Source organism: Pleurodeles waltl, chromosome 1_2 (assembly GCF_031143425.1).
Source record: "Pleurodeles waltl isolate 20211129_DDA chromosome 1_2, aPleWal1.hap1.20221129, whole genome shotgun sequence".
Lineage (NCBI taxonomy): Eukaryota > Metazoa > Chordata > Amphibia > Caudata > Salamandridae > Pleurodeles > Pleurodeles waltl.
Genome location: NC_090437.1, coordinates 600,813,010 through 600,840,848, shown reverse-complemented (window position 1 = coordinate 600,840,848; position 27,839 = coordinate 600,813,010). Strand labels below are relative to the sequence as shown.

Here is a 27,839-nt window from a genome sequence, read left to right as displayed (position 1 = left end):
TGGGGGGCTCTCAAACACTCAGGTGGAACAACTCCTTGGGTCTGAAGCGTTGGTGGGGGCACATAAGGTCTCGCTGCAGGAAACAAAATACAGAGCCAAGACTATCCGAGGCTGACCCTGAGGGCCCAGAGGCTCACTCGATGTCAATTGCAAAAGCTTGCATGGAGCAAGTGCAGGACTTGCCGACGCCAGATGACCGCCAAACTCCCTCTGTAACCTGAAACACAGTGCAAATTATGCTCTTGATATGCTATGAGGTGTTGAGGGGGAGAACTCAGAATTCAGGGCCACTATCAGAAGTAAGATAGGGGCATTCTTGCAGAACTCTGACTATATGGAGGGGTCCACCACTCCACACCCAATATGGATATTTTGGTTTGGGGGCCTCTGTTATGTTTTGGGGCGACAGATGCTTTGGGGATAGAAGTATGGGGTGGGGAACAGTTGGGGGGGTTTTGACAGAGATGGTTTTAAAGTTCTCTTTTTGCTGTGTTTTAGCTATTTTAACCTTCTTTTTTTACAGGTGTTCGCACCATGCCCCTAGGTCCACATTACTAGCATGCCACCCCTGGGGGGACTTCCCATCCATGGGCCCCCCTCACTGGGAGGCTGGCATGCATAAAGTCCTAAACCCATACAAATACTGTTTCTCTACACACCTCAGGGCTTCTTAACAAAGTCCTCTCGTGGAATGTTAATGGACTCCCAGACAAGATTAAGAGAGCCGCGGTTTATAGTGCCCTTCACCGATTTGCCCTCTCAGTAGCGTTGCTTCAGGGAACGCACCTGCTGGACGCGCACTGCCCAATGCTATCACGCAGTGGCTATGATAAGATATACCATGCAGGCTTCACTAGAGGCTCCAAGGGAGTCGCAATCCTGATATACCGCTCAATGCCCACTGTGATCACTGCAACCGAGAGACCCACAGGGCCGTTACATTGCTGTGTCAGGCACACTTGGCGGCCAATCAGTTAACATCTTGAGTATATATGACCCCCCCGGGGCACTTGCGCACTTTCTAATGACCCTCCTGGAGGTGGCGCGACTTCCCCTACGATTGACAATCCTGGGGGGTGACTTCAACGCTGTCTTGAGTCCAGAGATTGACGCCACTAGAACGCCCACTGTGACCAGGGCGGCCTGGGCCAAGCAGCTGGTCGGAGGGGTTGGGTCTCTGCGATGTGTGGCGGGTATGGCACCCCAGAACGCGGCAGTACACACATACATCAGCGGCACATCACACGCACTGCTCTTCATGCCAGCTTCTGATATCCTTCGGGTCACCACCATGGATATAATTCTGCATGGAGTTTCAGACCATGCACCACTCCTGAAGCAGATGAAGGACCCTGGCAAGGCCCAGCGCCCTATATGGTGACTAAATGCCTGGTACCTTCAAGACAAAACTTATGTCCAGGCCATGCAGGAAGAAGTCACATACTGTTTCGCGCAGAATACTGGCTCCATGTGCTTGGCGGGTGTACTGTGGGCCGCCTGCAAGGCCACCCTTTGAGGGCATGCTAGTCATCTCCGACGGGTGCGGCAGCGGGTGAAGAACCAGCAGGTGGCTGACCTTGATGTTCAGGCACTGCATCTTGAAATGCAACTCTTATCTACTAATCAAGTGGCCACTACCAGGCAACTGTGATTAATTCGGGAGGAAATCTGTCACCTTACACTTGAGTCCGCCAAACACATGTGGTACGCTTCAGTGGCGCATGTATATGGGTGGGGCAATAGGAATGGTAACCTACTGCACTGGCTGGAATCACAGACTCTGCTGGGTAGAATTGTTCCTGAAATAATTAACGACTCCTGTGTCCACTGCAAGACACACCACGCTATCACTCCGGGCTTTGCCGAATACTATGCCGGACTTTATGCAGAGCGACTGTGGCCTCTGACGGAGCGGGAAAATCCTCTGTTGTGCGATATTTCCCTTCCTAGCCTTTCGGTCGCATGGAGAGAGGAATCCGATGAATCTATAGCATTGAAGGACATAGGGGAGGCGTGTCGGCCCTGGCCTTGGACAAAACCCCGGGCCCGGACGGATTTTTGGTGGAACTCCACCGCAAGTGCGGTGCCCTTTTGATCCCTCACTTGTTGAATCTGTATGTTGAGGCCGAGTGGACTGGAAGCTTCCCCTTGCACCTTGAATAGGCCACCATTGTAGTGATACCGAAGTCCCAGCTGCCCTTGACCTCCTGTGCGGCATACCACCCCATCTCTCACCTTAACACTGAAATAAAAATTATTTCTGCAATATTGGCCAGTAGGTTGAGAAAGGTACTGCTGTCCCTGATCCACCCGGACCAGTGTGGATTCATGCCGGGCAGAAGTACCCGGCACTGCCTTAGGCGGCTCCATGCAGCATTGGCCCATCGCCACTCTTTGCCACCACACCTAGCGTAACTCCTCATAGACTTTGAGAAAGTGTTTGATAGGGTGAACTGGTCGTATCTCTCCAAGGTGCTCATAAAGGTGGGGTTGGCCCTAGGTTTCGAGGGCTGGTGCGAAACCTCTACTCTAACCCGACAGCTCAAGTGGAGGTGAATAGGGTGATCTCTGCCCCCTTCGGCATCCGCTGTGGAACCAGTCCGGGATGCCCACTATCTTTTTGCCCTTGCGATCAAGCCCCTAGCGAATATCATAAGGGAAGACCCACTCATCAGGGGTGGGGTTGGTCCGCAGGATGGGAAGACCGCATTGCTTTGTATACAGACGACATACTCCTTTATCTATTTGCCCCAGCAAGTAGTGGACCCTGATGACTGCAGCTGTTGGAACTCTTTTCTGAGGCCTCGGGCCTGACAATTAACCCGGGCAAGTCGGTTTTGGTCCCGCTGCATCCTGTCAGAGACTGCTACGACTGACAGGATAATATCCCCTTTAGACGCAACAGCTTCCGATACCTGGAGATCACTGTGGCCCTCTTGCCTGAGTTAGCATGGGTGCTTAACGTCATTCCACTCACGCAAAAAATCTGGGAAGATCTAAAAAAAATAGCAGACCCTGCCCCTTAATGTCCTGGGTAGAATCGCATTCTATAAAATGATGACACTACCCCGCTTTCTTTATCTTCTGCAGAACTAACCCTGTCAGCCCCCCAAGGGATGGTTTAGGGAAATGGATGCAATAGCACGACAATTGTTATGGCATAATTCTCGCCCCAGAGTCGCTCTGCATACTTGCCAGAGGGACGTGCAGGAGGGGAGGCTTGGACCGTCCAATTTATATCTATATTCTCTGGCTATGCAGCTTCTAGTTATCAATGATTGGTTACTGGGCGGGTGGTCAAACCCAGCGTATCAACTTGAACTAGTGACGCTGGGCTTCCCCAAACTGGTTGACTTACTATATGGTGCCCCCCTCCCACGAGAGGTTCCTGAAATTACATGAATGGTGTTTGTAGGGTGGAGGGCAGCACAGAGAGGGTCAGGGAGATGGACTAGTCTCACTCAGCAAACTCCATTGTGGCGCGAAACGAGGTCTCTGCACTGGAGGGGGTTCCACAAGTGGGACAACATAGGTATTTCCTTTTTGAGGGATGTCTGGAGGGGTTCCCACATGCTGTCTTTCCAGGAGCTGTAGGTGCAGTACTCGCTCTCCAAGACCCAGTTTCATAAATATTTGCAATTGCGGCATGCATTGGGAGCCCACGTCCGGGCTGGTACGGCCTTCCCTGAATTTAGTCCAGTGGAGGCTAAAATAATGATGGGTGGCTTGGGCTGGGGTGGAGTATCCCAGATCTATCGTACCTTGGTCACCAACACAGAGGGCTGGCTCGGTCCGTTGGAGGAGGAGGAGGAGGACTGGCGCGCTGCCTTGATGGGCCCCCAGGGTTTTGACTATAACTAGCTGCCTCCGGCTGGTGCAGAAATATTACCTGCATAGTGCATACCTTACCCCTGACAAAATGTACAGAGTGGTGTCTGACCGCATGCTGACTGTCCCCGCTGCTTATGTCCCAATGCAGACTTTTATCACATGGTGTGGGCCTGTCTGCACATAGCAGCCTACTGGCAAGTGGTGACCAGTGAGCTCTCTGGGGTGTTGGCAATAGAGGTTGATATGGCCCCACTACAAATTCTTTTGGGTGTCCTAGAGGGAGTAGAAAATAGCAGGGCAGATCGCGTTTTCTTGGGGATAGCATGCCTGGTGGCCAAGCGTGATAGCTGTTAATTGGAACGCGGAGGCGAAGCCAACGCTTGCCCAATGGAGGCAGGGGGTCGATTGGTGTGCCCAGCAGGAGAAGCTAGTGTATTAATCGAAAGGGTACCCAGATATATATAACAAAGTGTGGAGGAAATGGAGAGGGACAATGTGATGTGTATTACGGAGTAATTTACCACATGGTAAGATTAAATGAACATATCTGCGGATGAACTAATGTATTAGTGATATGCTTGATTGATGGCCATTAGGATACCTGTAAATATATAATGTTGGGGCTCTGTGGTGCAGATGTGACCTGTTGTTATCATGTTGTTGATGCAATAAAAATGAATGAAATGGTTTCTCAAAAAAGTGGGATTCGGAAAACATATTTATCTTTTGCACCTCAGCAAGTAGTGTTCCGATTTGTTTTCATCCTATTAAATTATTTTAAACTGGGCTTTCATAAGTACTGAAATATATTTTCAAATGTTTACACAGTTGACTTAGTTATTTAAATGTTGTGTGTCTTTGAATAGCAGATCAGACTGCTCACCTTAGAAAATCCTGTAACTCTGCAGTCAGATGGAAAATTAATTGTAAGTAGACAAACTGACTTTTGACCTCTGTCTCTGAACAAGAGCAAATGCCACAAGCTAAGAACAATATTTAAAGGCATCTTTATTGCTCCTTTACATTCTGACTGAACAGAACACCTGTTCTTTCTCAACTTGTCAGAAGGGGCCAACAGGTCCTAAAAAATAGCCCCACCTGATAAAATATGACACACCATAGTGAGTGGGCAAGTGGAGTTTTTGAGGCCTGTTCTATAATACCTCTATTGAGAAGCAGTTAAAACTAATAATTCAATGTGAATGTTAGCAGAATACCTTTGGCTAATGGATCAAGGGGCAAAGTCGATGACCATGTAGTACCCTGAACTGGATTGGGGTACAATATTCAGGACTGAGCATAAAATTCATGTTCATGTTGTGCTTCTCCAAATTTGTGTTTCTTGAATGTTACAGGTATACACAGACGACTGACAGTTAGTGAGGTTGAAATTTATATAGAGAATTTTTATTTTGTATGTCAACTTTTGAGTTTTGTCTTGATGGGTTTATTGTCGCAGAGGCATCCATGAAGTGAAGGCATGGCTCTAACATCAAAGATGGTCTTATTGCAATGGTAAAATTAAGTTGCAGGTTTTCTGGGACTGTCTTACTCCCCTGGTAATAATAACATTCTGGTTGTCCTTCTCGAAACTACAACCAGATGTAATTCTTTTTACACTTTTCTTTTAGTTATTGTACATCTAGCCCCTGTCAAAGGAGCACACTAGTCTCTTCTAAGCAACCTGATAGTTGTTCTCCATCAGTTGCTTGAAAAATGTATCTGGAGGTTTTAACTGTTTATTATTTGGCACTGGAAATGATGGTGCCCTCTATTCCTCCTGTAGCATCTTATGTGGTAATATGCCTGCCCGCCCCCATGTACCACAAATCCAGAGACGGCTCATCAATAAATAGCTTTATGTTGAGCTTATGAACCTGCACCTCCGGTCCCAGAGTGGTAACTGTTTATAAGATGAACCAACTCATACTGCTACATTCCTCCCTTTGGTTCATGTACTACTCTTGATTACCTCTAGGTCTGTGGTTGTGATCGGTATTTACTTATACCTGAAGGTGACTACTTGCCACAGCAAATTGTTTGTTTTCTCTTGGAGGAAGGGGCATGCAATAGTTAAAAATGTACTGAGTTTCTTTATGCTGTTGGAAACAAAGCTGTTGTTAAATGGCCACAGGCTAACCTCATAAAAATCTTAGGCTGGTCCAATAATGTTGATGAGACAACATTCCTGGACAATGTTTGTGATATGTTGTTGATGTGGGAACAAATTTGCAATACCGTCACATTCCTAGCCTATGAGAGGTAGAGCAAGTCTAATCAAGTAGGCCTCTTTGTCACTCTGTGCACGATCCTTACCATAAATCATGGTTTAATGCTGATTCAATTAACCCTAAGAAACTTTATTCCTCTGCTTTCTGTGCCCTGAATAAATCCCCTAATTTGATATCCTGTGAATATACTCCTGTGGCTACGTGAAAGACATATAAAACTACTGTTAAACACACACAAGTAGCTTACAGGTATCAAAAATGCTCATCCTTATTCACCGTATGTAAGAGAAGAAACACAAAAACCTTCTAAAATATGTTTTCTGAGATTGATCAGGTGAAAAGGATACTCCCTTCTCGTGCTCTAACTGAACTTTATTGACCTTTGATCATCAATGGTCAATATGGTGATAATACACATCCAACTGTGAATATATTTCCTTGTGACGTGGCTGAGCAGTTGATCATCTCTCTCTGAGATCCACTTATTTATTGGAACGCTCAGCAATTCCTAGGCTACTGGACCTTATGGCCTATCTGTGCTTAAATGCAATATCCAATTTAATTGTAGTATTTGAAGAAATTGTCAGATCATGTACTGCTGAGTGGAAGTATTCCTTCCTGTTAGTTAAGAAGTATGTTAATCCCTGTTTACAAGGAGGACCATAGAATAACGCTAAAAATAAGTGCCTTCTAGTCTTGTTAGACATTGAAACAGAGTCTCCTCTAAATTACTACTATATGTTATAAAAGACTGGTTACAAAAGGAAGATAATCTTAAGTGGCTGCATTTTGACTTCAGACCCTTAAATAGTACATCCGACTGCATTACTGGCTTAAACATGATAATTGACAGGAAAGTGCACTTGAATAAAGGCTCTGTTTATTTCTGCCTAATCGATGTCAGCCATTCCTTTAATAAAGTCGATAGGGGAAAAACGTTGGTCAAAGATGCAGGCCCTGAATATTGTTCCTTCCTATTCTATTTTGGACAAGTTCCATGAATCACAGTGGTGCAAACACAAAAATTTGTAACACTTCTTAATTTACAGATCAGTCGCACATAAGCTCTGGAGTCAATCAGTGCTGCATTGTGCCCCCTCAATACATATCTGTCCTACCTATTGTGCCTACATGATAGGGTTAATGGTTACCCTCCCAAGTTGGGAAGCAAAACAATACCAATCATGGCAGATGATCTTATACTAACGATCACACTTATTGGTCATCAGAAGTCTTTGGATTTCAACACCCTTTCGTTAAAGGAAAATAGCTTTAGGACAAACTTTACTAACACATGATTTTTTTGTAGTTCCATTGAAGACTGATGTTTGGAAACTACGCCACCTTAAGACTATTTGGGCATTACCTTAATTTTATTCTGACCTCCCCAAGTGGCCTTGTTAAAAAGTAAGGCATAAATCCAGTATTGCTTTTATTCAAAACATATAATACAGTTTCCTTCTGCCAAGATTAGAAAATATTTAATACCAACATTATTTCTGTATGTGTGCTGATCTGAGCTTAAGGCTTTTTATATGAGCAGTATTTTTAGGATCAGACAGACTATATACAGTTAGATTCTGTGCCTTAAATTTAATGGAAGCTAAACTATGTGATGAGTGGCTCTCTATTGTTTTCGATGTACGGAGAGCCAGACTTGATTGCTCCTTCTCTACCTGCTCCTTAATATGGGAAGAGCTTGAAAGGAATTTAAAAAGCATGTTCCCCCATGTTTAATTGACCCAATCTGTGACTCTACGTTAGATCTGATTTGGTAATTTGAGGACGTTTCCTGAAACATTAATACATTTACTTCACAAAGATGAATGCCCACAGTTTTAAACAAGGTCTCTGCTCTTGCCTTAAAAATAGTTTAAAGCATATATTGGCTCCCACTTAGAATTTTGTCAGTCCACAAAGATACCAAGAGCAACCAATGTCCCACAAAATGTGATATCAATGCTGATGTTGCTGCCTTAATTTCTAAATAAATAAACAATTGGGTTCCGAAATATGGTGGGTTTGAAGTTAAGTTTCAGGTGGATATTGAGTCCCTACCTCATTATTTATGTTTTTTGGCCTGGATTGATTGATTGATTGATTACAGAAAATACTGTTCAAGCCTATGTTCAATTTCCATGCGATCAGAACATTCGAGGATACTTATTCTTTATTTTATTCTTATTCTTTTATTCCACAAAGCCATACTTACCAACATTGCAATTGTGTTGTGAAATTCAGTAACTGATGGTTTCACAGTTTGCAGTCCTGGAGTTAGATCTGCAATGGAATGAGTTTGTAATCGCCATATGACTTTGTCCATAATAAATCTGTACAGCCTCTGATAATTACTTATAGATCACGTCTGTGTCTACCCTGTGTCATTATAGAGATTTTTCATTTTCGATTTTACCACATCCTGTTGTAATATTTATTTTATTTCATTTTGCATTATGCTAAGGTATTTATTGAATATGCAAACAAAGATAATCTTGTAAAATGATAAACTGTTGCTGGAAAATGCCACTAACCAATGATAATGAATTGAGTAATTGTCAAGTGGATGTACCATAAAGCACAATTGGAGGTTCAAAGTGGGGTTATGATGTTGTGACCAGCTCCTGGTACTCACAGCAACCATGTCTTGAGCATGAGATGGAAAAGATTTTACTCTCTGAAAAATCAGGTGATTTTTATTTATTTTTTCCTTCCTGCAGTTGCGAGCGCTACAGGAATCAGGATAGACAGTTGTGGAACCTGATGCATTACAGGTTAGGGTCCTAGCACTGAAGCACCAATTACTAGTTGGACTACAAGCAAAACAGCAAAGACACCCTCTCTTCTATCTGGCAGATTTTCAATCTTAGGGGAAAAAAGACTGACATCCTTGAAAGTGGTCCATTTCCACCCCTTCAACTTGCAGCACGTTTGCATACTAATTTAGACTTTGCAGTGTGGGGGATTGTGTTACTTAGTACTAAACTTTTTTTTTGTGGGCTCCTCTCAGCCCACCTGATCAACCATCGTTTCCAAAATGATTGGTGCATTTGTTTGGGTTTTATTATGTACAACGATTTGAATTTGTTTTGTGCATCTGCGGTTTGTCTAATGTGAAGTGAGCTAGGATCTTTGAGTTAAATGTCTATTTTGCCAATTTCTATTAAAAAACATTTTAACAACGGAAAATAGTGACACCATTTGCCCACAACACCCTTCTCCCTTCAATTTACACCCTTGTCTTCTTATTTTACTTTAGAATATTCAGTTTGGGTCCCATTGATGGAGTTTCCTCCTAAATAAATCTGCTTTGTCCTTCCTTCATCGATTGTGCGGAAGAAAACAGATCCAAAACTGGTCTTCATGATCTCATATGCTTTCTTCATTATGTAGCGCAAGAGATGCTTGATACTGTAGAAGGATTTCTCCTCCTTTTTGCAGTGACTTTTGTGAGAGGCACCGCACCGTAATGGAAGACTAAGGGTACCTCTCTGTTGTCTAGCATGGTGATGTGATACAAGCAGAAAGACTGTGTTCAGGCCCATCTCTTGAGAGTTGCACAGTTTTGGATTGCAATTTACATTCTCTGAGTAATGTTTACAACTCACAATTATTGTTGTATGAAATTATTGGTGGAAAAAGTATATTGAACTAAATTGTTCTTCTGAGATTAGCACATCATCTACAACTCTGACGCTTACAGAGGCCTTGTGAAAGGCAGTTCCCTCTGCGGGGTCAGAAAGTGCATAATTGAGAGGGCGAAGCAGACTTCAGTTGATACCTTTCGCCTGCATACCATAGCAGCTAGTTAGTTGGGTGAAGCCAGTGTTTACCAGCATTTAGGGAACTAATTCCACAAGCTTCAGAAGGCTGACTTTCAAACTGTGTCCACGATCTGGAAGCCTTGCATGGACTGTCACCCATGTTGATAAAGAGGAACAGCCTTGGTGCACTGAAAGGAGGCACCATAAATACAGAGGAAAAAAAGATACAATGATGCGTTGATTCTTTAAGTGAAGGTGGACTCTGACGGACCAAGAGAAGAAAATGAAAGATTTTGCCACCAGAGTTATTTCAGCGAATGAACAATATAATGAGCTGGGTCTATTGTTGCAGACCACGTACAGAAAGGTATACTGAAACGCAGAGCAAACAGCAGAAGTATGAATAGTTTCAACATTAACACTAGTAACAATAATTCAGATGACAAAAAAATGTAACACATGGACAACTAAAAAAGGGCAGCAAAGGTGAGGCTTTCCCAATGTACCACATCTGAAATCCCCTGGGTTTTAGTATAGGAGTGACCCCATGTTCTCTCCATCCACCTTGATTGGTGAAGGGTTTAGGATGTTGAGGGGCATGGCTTCTGATTTCTTTGTGTTGATCTTCAGGCACATTTGTTGTGCATAGCTGTTGAAACAAGATATATTTTCCAGCATATCCAGGTGTGTGACAGAGTACTTTTCTGATGATATAAAAGGGATTGGCACCTGTGAGGGATTCCCTGCAAGCATATTCAGTGGGTGAGTTGGTTGGTTCTTGAGATAAGAGGTTCTAAACAGTTTAAACAGGCTGTATCCTATGATTTGGAAACTAAGGTGTGAATGTTAGTATTATCTCACAATGATAGCCCCTTGGAGTGAGAGGAATTTAAAACTGTGTGCTACTCTTTATAGTGATAAGGTATTATTAAAGTCATTGGCATAGACTATCTTTATTAAAAGCATGCTGTAAGATTTCTTAATGTCTCTTTGTAACTGATATTTCTTGACTGTTTTTTGTCTGCACAACAAATATTGATATACCATACTAATATGTATACACAATGTTGCAGTGCTCATTAAAGGCTCTCCTACAATTAAACAAAGATCAACCAAGAAATGAGTCCCCTGTTATATTCCGTTATTCAGACCAAGAAACCTTTTCCTGGTGTTTGTGAGAAACTGGTGAATAAACGATAAACGATGAAGGCTCTCACGTTAGCTTTGTTATAGATTGGACTGCAGTGGCTTTCCAGGCACATCACACTTAACATGTGAATTTTGACAAGATGGACATTGTGGGGTCTGACACCGGTAGAAGCTACAACTCCCCATTGATGTTTTTGAGCATAATTAATGTTCATGTGGAAAGATGAACATATACTTGTGATCAGTTGTATATCAAAACACTGGGACTGTGCGTCCAGAAGAGGAACATCTCAGAGGGAAATTTCCGATATCTAGGCATAAAAGCAAAACTGTTTCCCTCCCCACAGCAAGATAGGGCTAAATGCAATATTCATGTAGAGTTGTAGGGGCTGCATGGAGGGAAGATGCTAGATTACCTAAAGCTGGAAGGCCTTTGGAGATTAAATCAATGTCGTCTTTGTAGACCTGAAAAGAAATCAGAATTTCAATCTTCTTAGACATGAATGGTAAAACAAACAGCAAAGGTCAGATTTTCTTGTCCTCAAGCACATTTTGGGTCTAACCCTCTCATCGCCCTCAAGGTTTAAGCACAATGTTACAACTGTTACCCTCCCATTTTACGAGTCCGCATAAAGAAGGACAAACTAAACAGATTTCGTTTTCCGATTAATTAAAGGGGTTCCTGTCTTTGTAATGCTGCCTTTGAGGGCATAGAGTATTCAGTGGGATAGTGATTAGGTCTTTCAGCAATTGACAGCTGTTCTATTTTGTAGTCACCGTGAGACAAGCTGCCAATAAACTTTCATTAAAGGATCCTTATTAAACCCTTGAAGGATGTCATTTCACCTATGGAAGTAAAATTTTAATGCCCTCTTTTTAGGTCTCCGCTTCTTTCCAGAATATTATAGTCTTAAGATGGGCTTTGAGCCCGCCCATTACTTATCATTTGTTGGCGTGGGTGGCACTCATCTTTACAGCCTCATGACTGCAGGCCTAGCATCATTTCCAATTCTGTCTTTGGAACAGTGACCAAGCACTGATTGATTCAACTTAATCAGTGCCTGTTTGCTGTTGCGGACTTGATTGCAGGGTGCTGGAAGTTAAAAGGAAGCAACTCAAACAAAGTGTGTGACTGGCAGAAACATTCCCTTACTTGACGAACAAAATTACAAAGTTTTTTTATAATTAACTCGTTTCTTTTATTGCCAAGTCTTTTTTTTTTTCACTTTGAAATCATGTTTTGTTTTTCCTCAAGTGCACTTTTCACCAGAGGGTGGTTATCTTGTTCTGAATACTGCAAAGCAACGTTGTTTCTTACTTATGTGTAATTTCAGAAATTATGCTTTAACACATTGTGCGGTACACCCCAATCCCTCCCCTCTCCAGTCCAGTCTGCCTCACCCAATCCACTTCAGTACACCCCACCCCACCTCACCCACACCAGTCCAACCCAATCAATCCAGTCCACCCCAGACCAATCCAGTCCACCCCAGACCAGTCCATCCACCCCACTCACCCCAATCCACCACACTCCAATCCCCCAAACCACTCACATCTGCCCCAATTCAATACAAAACTTCTCCAATTGAATCCAACACAATCCAACCCACTCCAGTCCAGTCCTACCCATTCCAGTCCAATCCATCCCACCCCACTTCATCCCACCCCACTTCAACCTACTCCACTCCAGTCCTCCTCACTCCGAACCAATCCATCCCTTTCTAATCTAACCCATTCCAGTCCAACCCAACCCAACCCACCCCACTGCAGTACAATCCAACCAACCTACTGAAATACAATCCACCACACTCCATTCCAATCCACGGCAACCCAATCCTCCCACCCCACCCCACCCCACTCCAATCCATCAACCCAGTCCTCCCACCCCAATCCATCCCACTTCAATCCAGTTAACCTTAATTTACCCCAGTCCAGTCATGTCCACCTTAATCCACTCCAGTCCAATCCACACCTCACCAAAATATCTTAACCCAACACCCTCTATCCAGTCTACTGCATACCAATCTAATTCACTCCAATCCACACCACTTCACTCCACCCCATCTAATCCACCCCACTCCAATTCACCCCACTCCAACCCACCCCAATTGACCTGAACCCACTCCCTCACCCTTGTCTACCCCACCCAGTCCACCCCGTTTCGATCCACTCCAGTCCATTCCATTCTACTCTAATCCATCCTACTGCACCCCAATCCAGTCAAGTCCAGTAGACCCCACTGTACCCCAATCCAATCTACTCCACTCCATTCTAATCTACTCCATTAAAATCCACCCCACTCCAGTGCATTCCACCCCGTCCACTCCACCTCACTGTAGCCCAATCCACCCTACTCCAATCCAATAAATTCAGTCCACCCATCTCCAATTCAATAAATCCAATTCACCCCACTCCAGACCACCCCAGTCCAGTCCAATCCAATCCACCCACTCCAGTCCTATCACTCCAGTTCAGTCCATCCACCCCACCCCACTCCAATCCATTCCACTCCTGTCCACCCCAGCCCAATCCACCTCAACCCATTTCAATCCACCCCACTCAATCCACCCCAGTCCACTCAATCCACCTCACTCCCCTCAATCCACCTCACTCTACCAAAGTCCAGTCGACCCACTCTACTCCAATCCAGCTGACTCCCTCAAACCACTCCAACCCACTCCCTCAAACCACTCCAACCCACTCCACTTCAAAAATAAAATCCATGACATACTAAATATAAGATAGATTAAAATATACAAAAAGATAACAGTATAATATTATGTGCAAGAGAGTTAAAACCAGATATTGACAGTTGAGTGGCTACCTATAAAATGCATTACAGTACTTCCATTAAAGTACTCTTTGCTTAATCCTCCACATCGCAATCGGGAATCTTGACACTGCGAAAACAACAAATTGCCTGGTGTCAGATTGCTTAGTTCTTAAGGCTTCTTTAAATTCTCTTACCTCAACTACAACACAGTGGGGCAACCCATTGCATCCTAATGTTATGATAGATGAGGCAGAAGAATAAAATGTGTTCAATGGTTTATTCTGCAACTCATGGCAAGAAACAGTGACCATTTGATTGATAAGCAACTCAACCCCACCTGGTGGTGTACGATGCAAGGTGAAGGGTCCCATATCTGAACTGAAGATAAAGCTTTCTTGTATTACTAGGCTCTGTATCATCCATGAACTGCTCCCGTGCAAAATCAACTTTCTGCATAAGAAAGGCCTGCATCATTGAACTGAAATCGAGCCGACTGTACAGAAAGCCCCTTTGGTATGATTAGTATGTCCTCTTGACTTGCTTTTTAGAGATTATGCATGCCTCTTCTGGAGCAGACCACAATCGCTCATGACCAATGGCCATTAGTGTGGACCTCACATATTTAACCCACGGGAGTTTGCCTGCCCCGGCAGGGACAACACTTCTGACAAACACTGTTGATAAGAGCTCAGCTTCGGTGATGTCCAAATCCTCTTCCAAAATAGAAGGGGCCGTAACCTTGCTATGTCAGAGATACTTTCAAGCCCCAAATCCGTCCACAGGGGAAACAGTGGTGTAGTTATTGGGAGGCAAACCAGTTATTGCATAAAGCGGTTCTCTGTTGCAGTCAAGGTGGGTACCTCCCTGTGCCCCCACAGCTCAACTCCATACAAAGCAGATCCCCAACCTGGTGATTTATAGACCTGCAGGGTCAGAGAAATGGGACAATATGGGGGAGCCCTGAGCGTCTTCAACAGTCCTCCAGAGGTAAATATAGCAAACAACACAACTATATAGTTGCGTCAAAGCTCTGGCATTAGAGAAGTTTTTTTTAATCTGTTTCCAGTAAATGAATGGAGAAGCTGGGGGAGTCATCCATTATTTTCCATTGCTCAACATGAGATAGCACAACAGTTGTCAATCGACACGTTCATTTAGTCCACGCATATGTGCATTCGCTCTACCAGTCCATTCATTGTAGTCTGCAGTGCAAAACCTGACTCATAGTTGCACCACTCAGTTGCTAGACACCTTCTTATACGGGTTCATTTTATTGATGACACCATGTTATACATCATTCATATTTTTTTACCTGTTGCATGGTACGTTCGTCACATGTAGGCATGTGTACTATTGCTGTGTGCAAAACACAGTCTGGAAACTAGAAGACTTGTTGTCCTTGGGTGAGATTTGTTCTTGTGTATCTTAAGTAGTATATTGAAATTAAGATGTCCGGGGATTTACCGTGTCCAAAAAGTTGACTTCATAATGGAGCCACACTACCTGCGAATTAGATAATGTTGTTTATTAAATGAAACCCCTTTGAAAAAGTGATACATAGGCATTACTAAGCAAAAAGTGAAGAAGCTGTGTCTGAGGCAATAAGCAACATTAGATGAGGTAGATTTTTGACTTGGATGGACACACATTTTAATCATGCAGAAAATTATTTTTAACTTGCATCCCTTTATCACCCAGTAAAACCTTTTCCTAAAAATGTAAAGCAGACTGAATTTATTTACATAGACAGGGCTTACTCAAAATAATGAGTATTTCCTACGAGATGACACATTTGGTCAAATAATCTGTTCGCTCTCCAAATAAATTAAGCAGTCTAAATGCAACTAAGCATGAAAGGCTAAGAATGGAAGTTAATTTCAGGTGGTGAAGGAAGTTAATTACTTCTTCAAAAATTACTGCCTTTTTTGTTTTTAAATATTAATAGGCCAAGGGGGCCATATGTCAGCCTAGTGCTGATACAAACGAGGCAAAAAGTGGTGAAGGGTTACTAAATTATTGAACTGAAAAAAAATAACTGTTCGGCTTTTAACAAAGTTCTCGGGTAATCACAAAATATTTGGGCCTTATTAGAAGTGAGGTGAACCATTATCCCTGTGGGGCTACTGCTGCAGTCCGCGCCACACATTAAAAAAAAAAAATATGAATGTTTCCACATAAAAATCTCCTACATTCTGGGAACCTCATGTTGTGTTGGACTCAGTATTTCCAGGTTCTGAATCTTGTTCTTATCTCGTCACATTTGCTGTGCATTCAATGACTGAGGTCAAATGTCAGGTGTTGTCTTCCAAGGGTGCTTGTTTACTTTTCTTTTTCTGACTGCAAAGTGTGAGGATTTATGCAACAATCTTGCTACATACTGGGGGTAGGAAAGAGGTTTTTTTTCTAACACACAACAACATTTGATTGAACTTTGTAAGTATTTCATAATATATCAGAATTATGAACGCACAAATAAAGCACACTTTGTTTTTTCTGAAGTGTGTGTTGGAAACAAATACTTAAATATGCTCAAAACAAATCATTAAACTAGGTGATGCAACTTCTAGACATTTTTGTCTGTGTTTCGTATAGTTTTCTTAGTAAAGCTGTATGTGTGCAAATGTAATGGTCATTTTAATTGAAAATGTGTTGTCTGTAATGGCAGTGTTCTACCACACCATAAATAACGCACTTTGGGGGTCATTACAACCTCGGTGGTCTTTTTACAAGACCGCCGAGGGACCACCGTGCTGAAGACCGCCAGTGGTGGCGGTTTTCCGCTCGGCGTATTATGACTGTTGGCAGCTCTACGTCGTTTTTCCGACAGAGAGCCACCAACAGCCATAGTGACGGGTGGCGGGGAAGTGGAGGTTGCTCCACCGCCATGCCAACAGAACACTGCCCAGTGAATCACATCCTGTGATTCGGCGTGGCGGTGTTCTGTTGGCGGTGTGGTGTCGGCGGAGCTGCCCCCATGGCTCCCGTCCCCTCCTAGAGGATCGACGGAACAGGTAAGTCGATCGTCCGTTAGGGGAGGGGGGTGGGGGGGTGTTGTGTGGGTGCATGGGGGTGTGCGTGGGTGTATGTAGAGGGGGTGTGTGAGTGCGTGTATGCTTGCGGGGGTGTTGCGTGTTTTGGGAATGAGTGCGTGTAGGTCTGTAGGTATGTCTGTATGGATGTGCACGTGTATGTTTGAATGTGGGTGTGCGTGTCTGACTGTGTGTGTGGATGTTGGCATGTATGTTGGTATGTGTGCGTGTATGTGTGTTGGTGGTGCCTGCGTGCGTGTCGGGTGTGTATGTGTAAGGTAATGTCGGGGGTGGGGTGGGGGGTCCTGCCACCTTTGGGGGGTGTAGGGGAGGGAGTCGGGTGGGGGTGTGGGGTGGGGGAGACCCCTATCAGTGCCAGGGAAGGAATTCCATGGCATTGATAGTGCTTACCGCCATGGATTTCATGGCGGTTCCTACCCCTGGAAATCCACGGCGGTAAGCCGGGTCAAAATACCGGCGACGGTATTGTCACAGCCGCCGGGCTGGAGACCCAGGTCTCCAGCCCAGCGGTCGTCTCCGCCCTGGTGGGCGGAACGGAGAAGCGGTGGATGACCATGGCGGTAACCGCCATGGTCCTAATACTCAAAAAAAGACCGCCAGCCTGTTGGCGGTCTTACCGCCGCTTTAACACCGTCCGCCAGGGTTGTAATGACCCCCCTTATGCCACTTCACTCTACCCTGCAACAATCCACTCCACACCACTGCATTCTACTTTGTACCACTACATTTTACAACACTCCACTCTTCACCACTGCATTCTACACCAATCTAGTCTAGGCCCCACCAATCTGCTCTGCATAACTTCAGTTTACATTACTGTACCCTATGCTTCCCTGCAATATTACACTCTAAACCACTGCTCTGTCAATACACTCTACCCCAATGCACTTTATTCTGTAACACTTAACTCTATGCCTTTGCACTCTACGCCAATCTACTGTGCACCATTCTAATCTACTTTGCACCACTGCACTCTACACCACTTTACTCTCTGCCATTACACTCTGTGCCACTCTGCGAAGCTGCTCTCTACCCTGAACCACTCCAGTCTATTCCACTTCACTCTTCTTTGAAACAGTCTACTCATTGTACTTTACTCCACTCTGCACCACTCCACTCTATGCCACTGTACTCTACGCCACTCTACTCTTAACCACTGCACTCTATGCCACTGCTCTGTATGGCACTATACTCTACACTGCACCACTCCATGTTACTTTGCTCTGCACCACTCTACGCCACTGAACTCCATGTCACTTGACTCTACTCTGCCCTCTGCACCACTCAACTCTATGCCACTCCACTGTGCACCACTCTGGGCCACTCTACTCTTCGTCAGTGTACTGTACAATGCACCACTCTAATTCACACCACTGCATTTTACGATGCTGCATTGTATGTATTCAATTGCACTGCACTCTATGCCACCATACTCTGCAACACTCTACTCCAAATACACTGTACAGAAGTCCACACTATTGTCACTCCAGTGTATGCCACTACCCAACTCCACACTATGCCACTCCAATACACAACACTCTCTGCCACTCCACTCTACTCTACAAAACCCTACTCCACTGTTCGTCGTTCCACACTACAACACTCCACACCACTGACTTCTATGCTACTAGCTATTAGTCATGCAGAAAAGTTGCCATGCCACTGAACAAGATGGCTAAGCATAATGGCAAAGCCAATAACTCCTGCATAGGCGAGGCCTATTGGCTTTGCCAATGCTTGTTAATTTCTATTATTTTTCAGCGTAGACAGTATTCATGCACTGCCACTGTTCTGTGTTTGACCTCTTCTCCAGTTTAGTTTTTTCTGCTCATTAATGTTTGCAAATAAAGATGTGAACATTGAAGGTAGAATTTAGTTTTTTTAAAGTGATTTGTAACGTTTAATTTGTTCTTAAGCTTTATTGGTATTGGTGGCAACTGACCTATGGGTCTATGAGTCAGATGCTGTTATTTTTGTCTATTTTTCTTTAATAGTGTTTCAAATAAAGAGCACTCCGGTATGGGAGAAATCCTTATCAAAACACAATTACACCAAATTAAAGAGAACACACTAGAAGAATACTGTTCAGCACTGTCAACGTTTTTCTTGATTAAACAAATCTGTGAACCTTAAATGCAGAGTTCTGACTAGAGAATTGGGACCCATATCCTAATTAAACGTTTATGTCGCCGACCTGGCCCAGTGGAAAATTGTCAGTCGTAAAAAGCAACTAATCAGCCCACTATCCTCGCTTTCACAAAAAGAATAAGGCAAGTTAGTTCGTAATCTCTACAAGTACCTGAAATTATGCACAATTTGATGAAAATGGTCCCAAATATTGGTTGACATAGGAAGGCACTTAATCTAGAGTAGGCACGTTTTTCTCTTCCTTGTTGAAGGGACTTAATGGTGACATCTCCATCCTACTGTATCGTGTTAAAAAGCAAGGCATTGTCTGCTTCTTGTTGGAAAGAATGGCCAAAAATATTGGTCCAGCAGGCTAGCTTCATGAATTTTAAAGAGCACTTTCTAACAGTGTGCGCGGTTGCAAACATACATACACAAGAAGCGCTGCCAGCAGTGTTGAAAGAGATGCCTGAAAGTGATTGAGTAACACCATTCTTCATGCACAATTCAGATCGCTCCCTGCGACGCCTGTGGGTGTATGGGTCAGTGCACATCACTTCTGTGAATGCTGTTGTTGCAGTGATTGAGCACTCGGACGCCACTAGCAAGCCATGCCTTTCTCTGAAGAGGGAGCACTCTAGTTCCCATTCCCATGGTAAAGAAGGAAAGACTATGGCAAATAACACTTATGGTCGGCTAGAACTGGGATTTTCTGCATGTAAGTCAGAAGAGCTTAATGTATGATCTAGGGGCAGAACCTTCTCATGATCCAACTAAGATTGCCTTCCTTTATTTGTTTTTTTTGCAGTGATTTGGAACCCGAGTGGATAGACAGCGTGCAGAAAAACGGAGAACTATTTTATTTGGAACTGAGTGAAGGCGAGGAAGAAACTCTTCTGTCTTTCAACTCTTCTCTGCCGTCTATAAACCATGTTCGGTTTTGTGAAAATGAGGCAGAAGTAATTGAAGAAAGTCAACAGAAAAGAGATAAAAAGGTAGAACCACGGCTGAAAATAATTAACAAGATTTTGAAAAAGAAAGTCCTAACGCAAAAGCATAGTATTAAGAAGGGCTCTGGCAGAAGAGCAGAACAGATATCTGGACCTACTTCTATCCTGAAACACGAATCCAGTCTGAAAAGCGGGGTTGTGGTTCAGCGGTATAGGGATGTTTGCCTTTATGTCAATCCAGACAGGCTGCCGGACAGTGCAGGACAGCAACTATGTCTTCTGCAGGCACTGGTTGGGATTGTCCATCAGACTTCACTGAACAGCAGAAGAGTGGAAAAGCAGAGTAGCGATGGCGGACCTGTCAGTTGGAACAGTGAAGAGAAACTTGTAGTGCATGGTTTAGTTCCAGGCAGCACAGCAATAAAAAGTGGTCAAATTATGATTGGTAAGTGCACCTCTCAGTCCGATCTTCCTGCTGCAAATTGATAATTATCTTGGCTTACTGTCTTGTTTACTGTCATGGTTTACATACACTTATATTTTGTCATTTGTGTATAGTTTAGCATATCTCTAATTTTTCAGAAAGCTTCTTGGTTTTTTATTTATAATTGAAGCGGATGTTTTATGCCAAATGAAAACATTTTAAAAGCTGAAGTGCAAACTGTTATTGTTCCATTAGCCATGTGCCTAGGCGTCCTACATAAGGGGGAGCCAGAAGATTTAAATACCATTGCTCCCGCACACTGGTAAGTGGCAATGTGCAACTCCTTGTTGACTTCGTTCCGCCATGTGAGTGATGATTGAGCCACATATAAGCACCACCCCTGTGTGCCTACTTCAGTTCCTTTCTTTTCTGCAACATCGTACGCGGACTAGGAGTTGCCCCCAAATTATTCTTGTCAGTTGACATCTTTTTCTTGCTTTCAGTGTGCAAGGAAACTATGACTCCTTCTAAAACTACAGGGTTTACGCCTTGTTGGATCTGTTGGAAGCAAATACCTGTGGCAGATCCCCACAAGGTGTGCCTCTGATGTTTGGGTTCAATGCACAACTCCAGCGACTTTGAGGAGAGTAAAAAAAATTCTAGCTTACACGTCAAGAATTTTCAATTCTATTAAGGACATGGAGGCGAGGATTATGCTATCTCCTTCTTTACTGACCAAAAAACAGCAGCCAATCAAATTACAGAAAAAACATTAACTACATTTCCCATGAGACATAAGCCTGCTATCACATGGCCCAATCACCTTCCATGCCCTCTGTCCATAAATGTCTTGACCCCCAACGTCACTTCCTCTTTGTTTGTCCAAATCCGACAAAAATGAAATTCAGAAACGAAACTTCTTTCATAGTCAAAGGGTCAAAGGTTCTCAAACTCCTAAGTGTAATACGATCTGAACTCCACTGGAACCAAAACTCCTCAATTGAATCGGACAACAGATCCGCAAAATGATATCTTCAGAGGAATCTACCGAAAGTTTCAAGTATTCTTCTGATCAGAACCTAAGAAAAATAATATAAGCAAAAGGTAATATCATGTAATATAGTGTAAAAAGAAAGCTTTAATGCCTTATAGATATCTCAGGGTGGGAAGAAATAATGTTTATATACAATCAATAAATAATGACAAACATTCTTTACTCTAACAGTATTGTTTCTTTGGGAGGGATAATCCTCGCCTCCGTGTCCTTAATAGAATTAAAAATTCTTGACGCGTAACCTAGACATTTTTTTTAATTCTATTTCAGGACCGGAGGCTCCGATTATGCTCGTTTAAAGCTGAATAATTACTACAAAAGCAACATCTACTACAGGTTTATGATAAAATTTGCGAAACGTAGATTCTGACGACCAATCAGCCGCCTTCATAATGTCCTCTAGACGAGAACCTAATGCATATGCCTTGGATGCCATTGCCCCTCTCACTGAGTGAGATCCAAATTGATTAATATCTATCCTAGCTTCATTCATCAACCATTTAACCCATCGAGACAATGTGGCTGACGAGACTGGTTTGAAAGGTTTTTGCAAAGCTATAAGCAACTGACCAGTAGCATCCTGTCTAAATTGCTCTGTAACCACTTCATATTCTTTTAAACATTGAATAACACAAAGTTTGGGATTATCTAAAAACATTGGATATGTTACTGACCTGCAATTGATCTTTGTCCGTTTGGTAATATTAAATGTAACCCCTTCAGGTGAATACACCCTACCAGCCAAATCCAAGGCCTTGACATCCGATACACGCTTACAAGAGATCAGACATAATAACATTGTCAATTTAGCTGAAATCTGTTTACGAGACAGGAATCTATTGGCTGGCCAGGAATCCAAAAACCTCAGTATAATATTGACGTCCCACAAAACCGAATACTTGGTTTGTGGAGGATTAGATAAACAAATACCTCTCTGTAACTTACAGATAAGAGGATGTTCACCAGCAGGTTTACCGTCCAAGTGAGCATGACCAGCTGAAATGGCCAATCTAAAATTATTGATGGTTCTATAAACTAATCCTGAACCTGCCAATTCTGCTAAAAAGTTAATTATCATTTCAACAATTGAGTCCACGTGATTGAGATCCCGTCTATCACACCATCTAGTCCATCTGCGCCATGCAGATGAGTATCTTTTATGGGTGCCTGATGCCCAGGCTTGCCTGATAAAATCAGCAGCCTGTTGTGAAATTCCTGGGGCATTCCATCTTGCCCTGAAACCCTCCAAGCCATCAATGTTAGTTTCTCTGAAATGATCATTGGATGTTGATGGTTCTCCGGGTTCAAAAGAAGATCCGGACGTGGAGGAATGAGAAGAGGTAGAGTGCAGGTTAACTGAAGAGCAAGCGGGAACCAAGGCTGAGCTCTCCAAAAGGAAGTCACTAATATGATCTCCGCTTTCTGACGCCTTAACAGAGAGAGAACTCTGGGGATCATTAGAAAAGGGGGAAGGCATATCCCCGAAACTTTGACCAATCCTGAAGATTCGGTCAGGGGAATCAACTCTGAGTAACTCAGACCCTGTTGCAAATGTCTGATCTTGAGTCTCTGAAGGGCTGGATAATGTAGTGGGGCTGGGAAGATAGCCTGAATCGAAGAGGCCAGAAGGCCCACTATCCTGGCAATGTTCCTCAAAGAAATAATCTGAGTGGACAGAGCAGATCTCAATTCTCTCTTGATACTTCGAATTTTCTGAGGTGGGAGAATCAGAAGGGAGCGGAAGGAATCTATCTTGAATCCCAAGAAATCTGTCACCTGGGAGGGATTCAATAATGACTTCTGCACATTGATAAGGAAACCCAAATCCTGCAGAAGACTGATGGTCCATTCCAGATGAATCAAGAGCGTTTTTTAGGGCTCTGAGCCAGATAAATTATCAATCTGACTCCCTTGGTTCTCAGCCATTCCATCACTGGCCTCAACAGATTTGTGAAGCACCAAGGGGCTGATGAGATGCCGAAAGGAAGCGCATTGAATTCTAGACAGTGTCCCTTCCATAGCAATTGTAGGAACCTCCTGTGAGAGGGAAAGATGGGGACTGAAAGGTAGGCGTCTTTCAGATCGAGACGAACCATCCAATCTCCCTCTAAAAGAATGCCTCGTAGCAAGTGGATTCCCTCCATCTTGAAGTGTCTGTATAATATCCAGCAGTTGCATTCCTTTAGATTCAAAACTAGACGATGACCTCCGCCCTTTCTGTCTACGACAAAGATGGGACTGAGGAAGCCTGATGGATGAGGAGTTGAAAAACTCACTGGTCCTTTGTGTAATAAGGCCTGAACCTCTGTGTCTATAAAAGTCTGGTCTGCGAGGGAAAAATACATTTGTGTTGGAGGGGAGAGTTGAACAGGGGTTTCCAATTCTCCAGGAATAAACCCACTCTGCCCCCAAGACGTACTTGAGTATAATGAATAATGCTCACCTGAATAACTGGATTCTTGGATCGCTCCCTGTTGACCCCTGCGGGGGCCTCTTCTATATCTGGGGCGGCCCCCTCGATTGCGAGTGGGGTAGAAGGTGGTGTCCGATTGGTCGGAGTACCAGTTTCCTCTCCCTCTAGGGTAGTGGTATTGAGAGCTTTGAAAGAATCCCCGGCCGGGCATACGGCCCCCGAAACGTCCGGCCCTGGCAAAAAGGTTTCTTTTGAACACTTTTTTTAAGCGACATTTGCGCTTTATCTAGAGATGAGAATGTGGAGCAAAATTTTGCTAAATCCTTTATGAAGGATGAACCGAACAGGAGGCCATCAGCCGATGGGCCATCTTCAGAAGTTGCCAGGTGTGTTAATTTAGGATCAATTCTCATGAGGATTGATGTACGTCGTTCTGACGAAATCGCGCAATTTACATTGCCCAAAAGACAAAGGGACCTCTGGGCCCAACCAATCAGAACATTAGTGTCCACTGGAGCACCCGACTCTTTGGCAAGAAAAGCCATGTCTAGGATCTTAGTCAAGGGGCCTGTGACATCAAGTAATTTATCTTGGCAGATCCGCCAAGACCTGTCTAATCCTTTCTTGGGGTCTTTGCCAAACTTTTTCATAAAGGTGACCATGGTGGGGTCGATGTCAGGGGTGTCCGTCACCTTCTCTTCTACATCCGGTCTAGGACCTTCCGCTCTAAGGCGTGAACGGACTTCTTTGTCAAAACTCCTCCTGATATTGTCGTGGACGTATTGCGCCACTTCTGAAGATGGAACCCAGTTGGAGGCCCTATAATGTATGATTTCCGTTGGATCGAAATCCAGAGTTTTAGATGTGGATGCGTCTTTCCTGGGTTTTTAATTGGGGACCGGAGACTCCGGTTCGTCTGAGTCACCGGAGTTGGTGTCAGAATCAGAAGAGGACTGAGAGGATACCACATCCTTTGAGGAACTATAATTATGTTCAGTGGAGTGTTTCTTAAACAACTTGTTAAATGCATCTGCATGTAAACCAGTAACCGTGTCTTTGTTTCCTTCCAAATTCTTGGTTTTAGCTTTCCATTTTGATTTTCTCTCATTAGAAGATGACTGTTGTTCATTAAGCCAACCCTGGGACTTGGCGTAGTCAAAGAGTTGCACTGAAAAGGGTCCTAGAGCTCTTACCAGGGCGTCATTTACAGATTGTTGGACCCTATTATCAAGGGCTTCCACCAAGTTTACTGCAAGTTGATTGCCCAACTCTTAAGGGTAGTACCCTGTTTCATTTTCATTCCACTGAGCTATCAGGAGGTGTTTTAGTAGTCTTAATAAGAAGAACAGATGAGGGGTAGTGCAAACCCCTGACAGGCAAAGTAAGCCCAATTAAAGCGTGGAGGGAGCAGCCTGTGATAAGCACTCTAGGCAGAGTCTCATATATTATTACAGCCCAAGTTCTTTTTTTTTTTTTTTTTTTTATATATAAACTGGGCGTCAGGGAGCATGAAATACAACACTGGACTTCTTAATCCGGGCTTACTGGCGCTCCGCGCGTCTGCAAACGAGCCAATCCATCAAAGTGAAAGTGATGGGATCGGCTCGTAATGCGTGCGCGGGAGCATAGAAATAAGAGGGACTACACAGCCGTGTAGTAAGCTCCCGCTCCAGAGGGCTAAAATGAAATCTGCATGGAGCCGTACTCTATGAGCGCGAAACGCGCTAAAATAAACTGGTGACAGCGAGCAAAATCGCATCGCTACCACACTAGAAATACAGCTAATACAATCAACATTTAACATACAAATACAGAAGAGAATTAAAAACGTCACTTATCTGCTGCGGAGCAGCAAAGAAAGAGGAAGTGACGTTGGGGGTCAAGACATTTATGGACAGAGGGCATGGGAGGTGATTGGACCATGTGATAGCAGGCTTATGCCTCATGGGAAATGTAGTTAATGTTTTTTCTGTAATTTGATTGGCTGCTGTTTTTGGTCAGTAAAGAAGGAGATAGCATAATCGGAGCCTCCGGTCCTGAAATAGAATATATTTTTGAACAAGCAGGCGTTGTGAGAACATGAAGTGAAGCTGAATGTCATCAAACACCAAAAGAAGTCTTGAAAGTCAAGCTTGAAGTTGAGCTAAACAACCGTTTTCAACTATCAAGGCCTTTCCTGTTACCTATTCTCATCGCAGTCCAAGCCTTCCTGTCAGTTAAAGTTTAAGCACAAGAAGAACAAGGCCTCCCTCTGGTTTTGCGCCCACTTGAAGCCAAATTCAAATCCAGCAATGAAATCCATGCCGGTTCCTTTGGCATCAGTGCTGCCTTAATGCCACCGGCCCAGAGGACGGCCCTGTTCCTATAGCTTTATGCGACTCCAAGCGGAATTCATCTCAGACTGACTAATGTCATATCCCAATACCTTGCTGATGCACCAATCTTATTTGAATCCACCTCAGAACTTTGCCTCTCATGTGGAGCTGCACCACTACACTCCAACAACGGTTTGGACTCTGATCAGAGCCAACCAGGCTTTTGAAATGACAATGAAGATTAGGGAGAGTATGTTCCCTAAAACTATGATGGCAAACGTTTCGTTATTGACATGAAGGAGGCTAATGGGTTTGACCATTCCTCGAACACTTGGTTGTTTTCTCTCTCTCAACCTTCAGTGGAAAAGAGTCCATCCATTGCTGTGGTAATCAGATGGGCAGCGGTGATACAGGATTTACAACTGCCAACTATGGAAATAAAAACTAACATACTGAGAGAAGTGTAACAACCTGGGCAAACTTCATCCAAACCTTTACTTACATGCAGTGAAGCACTGACTGACCTCCACCTCCCCCCCCTTCTTTATGGACAGCTGGCCTAAGCATTTTTACTGTCCACTGGTGACTAGGCAAGTTGTCAGGCTGGTGCCAGCTAACCCTGATCCATAAAATTAGGTGGTCCAGGCTTTAACCAGTAGGGTTCCCCACGACTCTGCCAGAGATGAAGTGAAAACAAATCGGGGCATGGAGGAAGCAGATGTTTTCTTCAGCCAGTCTAGCTGTCCAGGCAGTTAATGCCAGCATTTTGCTGGGAGGATATACCCATGAGGACATGGTTGGTGAGATTTTTCCGACTATCTGTGAAAAAGTTTGGGCCTATCTGGTTCAAACCATCCAGAATGGTGTGGATGCTGCAAAATACATAAACCTGATTCAGTGTTGGAACGCTTTAAAGCGTACTGCTCTGCACTGTGTTCAGTAGGCCTTTCTAAGCCGGCAAGACCGTATGCATGCTCAACATCCTCACCTCCACAAAAAGCAGCCCAGTCCTTTCGAAGTTGTGAACAGAGGTCAAAATGATAACCTCCAGACTGTCACGTGCAATGAACTTCTCAGTCCCCCCCCCGCTCCTACAGCAGCAGCCTCCAAACATCTTTAGTTTGTCCTTAGTAGGTCACACCCACACATGAGAGGCAGGATCAGCCATTTCCTCCAATGTTGTCAAAATATAACATCAGGGGAGTTCTCAAAATGGTCCAACAGGGCTAACGCCTTCCATTCCTTTTTGACTTGCCACATTAAATGATCTTTGAAAGGCACACCTGTCCGTTTTATTCACAGAAGTGCTGATTCTTTTGGCAAAAGAGCCATAAAGAGAGTCCCCGGTTCCCGAAAATAGAGACGGGCTGCTACTCAGCTTTTTCTTTGTGCCAAACAAAGATTGAGCCCTTTGTTCTATTTTAGATCTTTGCCCTCTAAATGCCTCCTTGCAGAAGGACAAATTAAAAATGCTCACACTGGTCCAGGTTCCATCTGTCCTGTATCCAGGTGACTAGATGGTGGCTTTGGACCTGCAAGAGGCCTACTTTAACATACCTGTTCTGCAGTCCACACACATGCCCCTTTGGACCCCTACCCTATTGTGATTTGGGGTAAAACATTCCAGGGGGATTAGGCAGTGGCTCAGGGGGCTACTGCCAACCATCACTGACTTTTTGTTGTGAAAAAATACATCATATTAATTTTATTTTAATAGCAGCCCCAAAATCTGACTGCTTTTAAAAATTGTTTTTTTTTGTT

The 27,839-nt window shown here is 43.8% G+C and overlaps 1 protein-coding gene across 2 annotated transcripts in view; it reads left to right on the top strand.

Moving 5' to 3' along the window:
* The window catches only part of INTU (inturned planar cell polarity protein), a 361,378-nt gene that overhangs the window by 81,845 nt on the left and 251,694 nt on the right, over positions 1–27,839 (top strand). For both annotated transcript variants that reach the window (XM_069242352.1, XM_069242349.1), the window contains exon 2: positions 19,731–20,317. In XM_069242352.1, the coding sequence (XP_069098453.1) occupies positions 19,731–20,317 (587 nt within the window). The remainder of the gene's footprint in view (positions 1–19,730; positions 20,318–27,839) is intronic.